This window comes from Parus major, chromosome 25LG1, assembly GCF_001522545.3.
Source record: "Parus major isolate Abel chromosome 25LG1, Parus_major1.1, whole genome shotgun sequence".
NCBI classification, from domain to species: domain Eukaryota; kingdom Metazoa; phylum Chordata; class Aves; order Passeriformes; family Paridae; genus Parus; species Parus major.
The window spans coordinates 381,981-388,820 of NC_031793.1; the positions used below are offsets into that span (position 1 = coordinate 381,981).

General features: G+C 64.0%; 1 protein-coding gene across 2 annotated transcripts in view; it reads left to right on the forward strand.

Annotated features, from left to right (window-relative positions):
* Positions 1-6,840, forward strand: part of BCAN (brevican) — a 16,762-nt gene that overhangs the window by 7,532 nt on the left and 2,390 nt on the right. Inside the window, exons 6-11 of one of the 2 annotated variants that reach the window (XM_015649990.3) lie at positions 260-553; positions 1,689-1,952; positions 2,637-2,756; positions 2,928-3,332; positions 5,373-5,480; positions 5,665-5,823. In XM_015649990.3, the coding sequence (XP_015505476.1) occupies positions 260-553; positions 1,689-1,952; positions 2,637-2,756; positions 2,928-3,332; positions 5,373-5,480; positions 5,665-5,823 (1,350 nt within the window). The remainder of the gene's footprint in view (positions 1-259; positions 554-1,688; positions 1,953-2,636; positions 2,757-2,927; positions 3,333-5,372; positions 5,481-5,664; positions 5,824-6,840) is intronic. The other variant, XM_015649991.3, reaches the window with a different exon arrangement.

Genomic DNA, 6,840 nt, shown 5'->3' on the forward strand with positions numbered 1-6,840 from the left:
AGGAATGCAGGCAGGGATGCAGGCAGGGGTGCAGGAAGGCAGGGATGCAGGCAGGGATGCAGGCAGGGGTGCAGGAAGGCAGGGAAGCAGGCAGGGAAGCACTCGGGATCTCCTCCAGCCCCTGGTGTGCCTCCACGCACTGGAGTCTCCATCTCCACGCCAGCTCCTGGGGTCATGCAGAGCGTGGAGGAGTGAGCGGCTCCCGCAGCCCATGCCCCACTCCCCAGCTCTGACACCCATCTCCTTCCTCTCTTGGCAGGGGAGATCTTTCTGGAGACGGCCCCAGACAGGTTCACGCTGGAGGAGGCGGCGCAGCGCTGCCGGGCGCTGGGTGCGGAGCTGGCGAGCCCGGGGCAGCTGTACGCGGCCTGGAACGCGGGGCTGGACGCCTGCAGCCCCGGCTGGCTGGCTGACGGCAGCGTCCGCTACCCCATCGTCACCCCCCGGGAGCGCTGCGGCGGGGCTCTGCCGGGCGTCAAAACCATCTTCGTGTTCCGCAACCAGACGGGATTCCCCGACGCCCAGAGCAGATACGATGCGTACTGCTTCCGAGGTAAAGAGGGACAGCCCTGGCCCGCTCGTGCTCCCGAGCAGGGAGCGGTGGGAGGCCTCGGGAAGGCTCCGGGCAGGGGTGCGTGTCCCCAGCTGGGTGCTGGTGTTGGGGTGCTGGTGTCGGGGTCCCTGTCCGGTCTGTGCCGGTGCCGCGCTCTCGGGGCAGGGAGGGGATGTTTGGTACCGTCTGAGCCGTGCTAGGATAGCGATGCCTTGCATGCCAATAGACCTGATAGGGGAGGCATAACCTGCATGGTCCTGACACCGCATGCTGACACCTCTCGATAGAGCAGGGACGCTCTGCATGGTCCCAGCAGTGCATGCTGACACACCGTGGCACAGTAGGGAGCTCCTGCATGTCCTCAGTACCTCGTGCCACGCTTTGGGACAGAACAGGGATGTCCACGTGGCGCCATCGGTCTGTGTGAGCTCTGTGGGCACGGCTCCAGGAGGGTTCATCCCCCAGGGCTGCTGGCCTGGGGAGCACTCCTGAGTCTCTGGGGCTGTGGGACACAGCCTGCCAGGCTGGTTTGGGGTGATCCCTGCAGGAATGAGACCTGTGGGCAGCGGCAAGGCACTGCCTGTGAGCAATGAGGCAAGACAGAGGCTGGCAGGGATAACGGGCACAGAAGGAAGAAGAGCTCCACTCCTCCTGCCTGATCCCACATCTCCATGTATCCACTCAGGGCCGTGGGGGCTCACAGTATGGGGATGCTCTGCATCTCTGTGCCTCAGTTTCACCATCTCTCAGCAGGGAAAGCCATGGGTTAGGCAGGATGGACCCACCCCATGATTCCACAAACCCTGTAACCCACTAACTCCCCATGCATGTGTGCCCTCCCCGGGGTGGGGATGGGGGTGTAGAGAAGGATCCCCACAGGGAGGGGAATGTAGGGTTCAGGATCTGGCCCCACCATGTGCTGCCAAGCTCCTGCTGGAGCTGTTGGCTCTGCCAGCACCTGGGAGGGCCTGATCCTCCCCCACGCTGACCCTGTCTAGAAGGGGAAGGGGAGGCTGAGGAGAGCTGGGTCCCTACTGGGGTGCCAAGGCTCCAGGCCTGTTCTGGGGTGAAGTCATCTCTGACTGCTGCGGAGCCAGGACAGGGCAGTAATATCCCACTTTCTTTCTGCCCACAGAAGGGACAAACTCTTTCCCTGAGGCTGCAGGAAAATACCAAGCCCAAGAGCCTGAGGAGAATCTCCTCCAGGAGATTGTCACAGTGGCAGAAAAGCTGGAGGAGCTGCAGCTGCCCAGAGCGCAAGTGGAGATTGAGTCGCGAGGGGCTATTTACGCCGTCCCTTTCTTTGAGGACACTGATCTGAGAAAGCCAAGCCAGTCCCCCGAAGACGCACTGGGGCCAGGGGCCCGGCACCCCCCACTAGCTACCTCCGTGTCCTCAGGTCACCCCACCTCTGCCCCCACCTTTCCCCACAGCCCTGGCCACCCCCGAGGCAGGTGTCCCACTTAGCTGGGGAGCCTGTCCCCTGCAGAGCAGAATGGGGGGACAGGGACAGTGGGGACTGTCCCACACTGGCAGGTGGAGCAGGGCTGGGACACAGAGAGCAGCCACAGAACGGAGGTGCCAGGGTCACAAGGAGAGGTCAGTGGCACCTGAGGGTGCCTGGGTCACCCCAGCTGTCCCTGTCTGTCCCGTGGAGGCAGCAGCCATGGCCGGGGCTCCAGCATCTTGGTGTAGGGCTGTGTGGTGGCACGGGGACATCCGTGTGTCCCTCGACTGGAGTCCGGCGTGCAGGGTCTGTGCTGGACCAGGCTTTAGCAGCACAAGGAACTGGAGAAGGGAGCTGGCAGCTGGAGGGACGAGATGCAGCGGTGAGGGGCTGAGCACGGCCCCCACCACAGGAGAGCTGGGGCTGGGCTTGGCCGTGGCCAGGCCAGAGCTCAGTCAGACGTGCCAGCTCAGAGGGGACAGTGTCACACGGGCTCGGGGCCACTTCCATCTCCCCGCACACCTTTGTGCGAGCAGGATCGGCAGTGCTGGCAGGCGATGCGGGTCCCCGCAGCCCCGCGGTCCGGCTGGCTCCCGGCGCCGGCCTCTCACTGCCTTTCTGCCTTGCCCTTTGCAGAGGAGGAACAGGGAGCAGCGCCGGGCAGGGGCCCTGGCAGCACATCGGCGGAGAGCCCGGGTGGAGGGCGAGACCCCGGCCAGCCCATGGAGCCAGAGGGACCCACCGGTGCCCCAGCAGGTGACACGGAGCCTCCTGAGGGCTTTCCTCGGCCGCCCAGCCCCGTGGCCCCCACGCAGCGCCCAGACCGTCCGCGGGACGCCTTGGGGCGGCCGGCCCACCCTGCCAGCCCTGGGGCACCTGGGCACCGTCCGACATCGCCAACCGGTGCCGCTTCTGCCTCCTCGACAGAGAGCCGAGAACCTGGCGGGGGTCGCCGCCGCGGGCACAAGTCCGGCGGGGCGAGCCCCTCGCTTTCCGCCGCTGAAGACGCCGAGCTCTCCGGAGACGTGGTGGAAAGCCCAGGCGTGTCCCCGCTGCCTCCTGCGCCCCCGCAGACGCAGGAGGAGGGAGAGGAGCAGTCGGGAGCGGTGTGGCTCCCCTCGGCCGTGCGCCCGGGGGACGGGAGCACTGTCCCCGCAGTGACACCGTGGCACGCGGAGCTGCCCGGCAGCAGCAGCGCACCGGCCCCGGGAGGAGAGGAGGCAGCGTCGCCACCGCCGGGCTCCGAGGAAGAGGAGGAGGAGGAGGAAGAGCAACCTGCTCCCTCCGTTGAAACCGCGGAGGGTTTCCTTACGGCCGTTCCTGGAGAAGCAGGTGGGACCCGCAGGGATGGCCTGGCCTCTCCCCGTACTGACACCTCTGGGGTGGTCCTGGCGGGGACCCCATTGGGTCCCCCAGCCCCCAGCACGGCCGTGCCCCTGCCCGCCCTGCCCACCGAGCGGGCCAGCGTCGGGGCAGGCTCCTGCTCTGCCAGGGGTCCCTGCCGTGCCACCCTTGCCCTCGGGGCAGCCCTCCTGGCTGCCCTCTGGCACTAGAGATAGCCAACACCTTTCCTTCACGCTGTGCTTCCCTCTGTCTGTCTGTCTGTCCACGTCTCCTCTCTCTCTCTCTCTCCTCCTCAGCTGGGTAAGGGAAGGTTTACAGGTCTGGAGAAGCACATATTTGTCAAACAAATTGGTCTGATCTCTGCATGCACTTAAATCTCTTCTACTTCTGTGAAGTGTTTTAATGACTGTTTCCATGAAAAAGCCCAATAAGCAAAAGGCTGCCCCAGTCCCTGCTCTGACTAACCGTGGTACTAATAAAGGGAATTAAAAGCTTTGTAGAACAAGCATCTCGGCGAGCTCTTCCCTTCGTCCTTGCGCCTGCTGCCCATGCGCCCCTCCCACTGACGAACTAATCCCCTGATCCCGGCCCTGCGAGTCCCCGGGAATGGGCTGGATGGGACACCTGGGAGGTCTGGCAGGGGTACGGCTGCTTTGCACCCTCCGTGTGCCCTCCTGGGTCTGACCCTGCACTGCCCCGGGAGGAGGGATGAGGGCTGGACCCTGCATGGCATGAGCAGGGGGAGACATGGGGGACGCTGATGGGTCATGGGGTGCAGAGCCCCACCAAGACCACGGTGCCTTGTGCAGCTCTCAGTGGCCAAGCAGCCTGAAATCACTGCAGTCCCTTGTGGACCGCATCCCCCAACCCCCTGAGCCCCAGTCCCCCCAGATGGGGGCTGGGATGGGTGAGCAGTGGGAACATGACCTGCTGTGGGTGACCAGCCCCACTTTGGCCCCTCCTCCCCCCTCCCCCGGGATGATCCCAGCTCTGGTGCCCGTCCTGCAGCCACCACCTCTGCCCCATCCTGCTCCCGCAGCAGAGGGACCATGCGGGGTCCCTGCCCCCCTGCCTGGCACTGCCCTGGCAGTGCCCTGCCCAGTCCCATGGCACCAAGGAGGCTCTGTGGAGGGTGGCCAGACCCCGTGGGACGGCTGCCTTTGCCTTGGCAAGGAGAGATGCTCGGGAAGAGCCAGCCATGTGACATTAGGGCCCTCAATTGCTCATCCTGTTCCATGCCTCGCTCTGCTGGGGATGAGCTGTACATCCCGAGGCAGCTGCTGGCACCTCGTGGGGAGGTGACGCTCCCTGGGGGTGGGTGAGGGTGGCAGCATCACCCTTGTCACGTCTCCACCGAGCTGAGGACCATAAAACAGGGCATCATTAGGCTGGACTGGGTCAAGGACTTTGAGTCTCCACTCGGCCGGCGCTGGCAGCAGCCCTTCATCACGCTCTTGAGCTGGGCTGGGAGCACACCATGTGCTCTGGGTGCATTAATGACCGTAACGGGTTTGTGGGGAAGGTGCTGGCTGAGTTATCAGCCTTGGCCAGGCTGGAGGTGACAGCAGAGGGACAGGCATGCGGTCACCTTGCTGCCAGGCCGAGGACACGCGGCCGAGACGTGCCGAAAGGTTTATCATCTGCATGCTCCTCTCCCAAAACACAATTGCTGCATCACTCCAGGAGCTGGCCCTGGGCAGAGGGAGTGGGCCAGGGGCTGGTGTGGCAATCAGCCCAGTGATGGGGAGAGCAGAGCACCCAGCTCTCATCTCTGTGCCCTGGGGGGAGGCCAAACACCAGGTCTGGCCAGCTCTGGGCTGGGGCTGCTGAGCTGTTCACACCCAGTGCTGGGAGGGCAGAGCAGGATGGCTTCAGGAACACTGAGGTGCACCCGAGACCTCCACCTGCCCCAGAGCTGGTGGCCTCAGGAGCCAGCAAAGAGACCTGGCTGCTGTGGGACACTGCAGGGTGAGGCTCTGGCACTGCTGGGCACTGAGGAGGTCCCCGAGCTCTGCGTGTGCCTTGCAGGTGGCTGTGTCCCCAACCCCTGCCTGAACGGAGGGACCTGCGTGGAGGATGGAGCCCACCTCACCTGCTTGTGCCTGCCTGGCTACGGAGGCAGCAGCTGTGAAAGACGTGAGTCCCCTGGCTCCCACCATGGCCACGCTGGATCGTCCCCACCCAGCTCCTGCTGCTGTCTCGGCTGCTGAACCAGCGGCCCAGGAGACAGAAATGAGGGGAAATCAGGAGTTTGGGGTGAGTTGGGCTCCACCACCCTGACCCTCTCCTCTCTCCCCCCTTGCTCCCTGACATGGCTCAGCACTGTGGAGGTGCAGCCCCGGCTGGGACAGCTTCCAGGGCGCCTGCTACAAGCACTTCTCCACTCGGAGGAGCTGGGAGGATGCAGAGACCCAGTGCAGGCACTATGGGGGGCACCTGGCCACCATCCTGACCCCCGAAGAGCAGGACTTCATCAATGGTACGTGACCACGCTGCATCCCTCCACCTCTGCCCAGGGACCCTCAGTGCTGCGCTGCAAATTTTAAACAAGTAGCAAAGAGCCAAGGCAGAGCCCAGCCCTGCAGGGCCAGTGGATGGGGAACAGACACATGGACACGAGGACAGACGTGTGAGAAGATGGATGGGTGCACAGAGAGACATGAGAGCAGACAGGTGCAGTCCTGGGCTGCTCACAACAAGAAAGGCATTGTTCAAGCGTGTCCAGAGGAGTGAACAGTGCTGGAGAAAGGGGCTGGAGCACCAGGAACACCTGAGAGAGCTGGGGAGGGGCTCAGCCTGAAGAAAGGGATGCTCAGGGGGACCATCTCACTCATGGGGAGGTTTAGGTTGGATATTGGGAAATTCCTTCATGGAGGCAGTGGCCAGGCACTGGCACAGGCTGCCCAGGGGAGTCCCCATTGCTCAAGGGATTTTAGAGACTTGTGGATGCGGCACCTGGGGACAGTGGTGCCCTTGGCTGTGGGGGAATGGTTGGACTTGATGATCTTGCAGGCCTTTTCCAACAAAATTCCCTGATCCAGTGATGGGTGGACAGACCAGCAGAGGGTTGGACGTGTGCAAGTAAATTTGAAGGCAAAGCCACAGCCTGCCTGAAATCAGCTTTGGAGGGATGGGGGGAAGACAGAGGGAGGCAGAGCAGCGAACAAGAGCCGTGGGAATGGGACAGAGAGCAAAGAGACCTGAAGGGACATGAGAGTGAAGGAGGAAGGGGCAGGGAGGGACTGCACAGGAAGCTGCAGAGACACAGAGGGACAGGCAGGGCCTGACAGGGACTGGCTGGACCAGAAAAGGGACTGGTAGAGCCGGGTGGGGACTGATGCAGACAGGCGGGGATTTGTAGGGACAGGCGAGAACCTGCAGGGACAGGCGGGGACCTGCAGGGACAGGCGGGGACCTGCAGGGACAGGCGGGGACAGGCGGGGACAGGTGGGGACCAGATGGGACAGGCGGGGACAGGTGGGGACCAGGTGGGGAC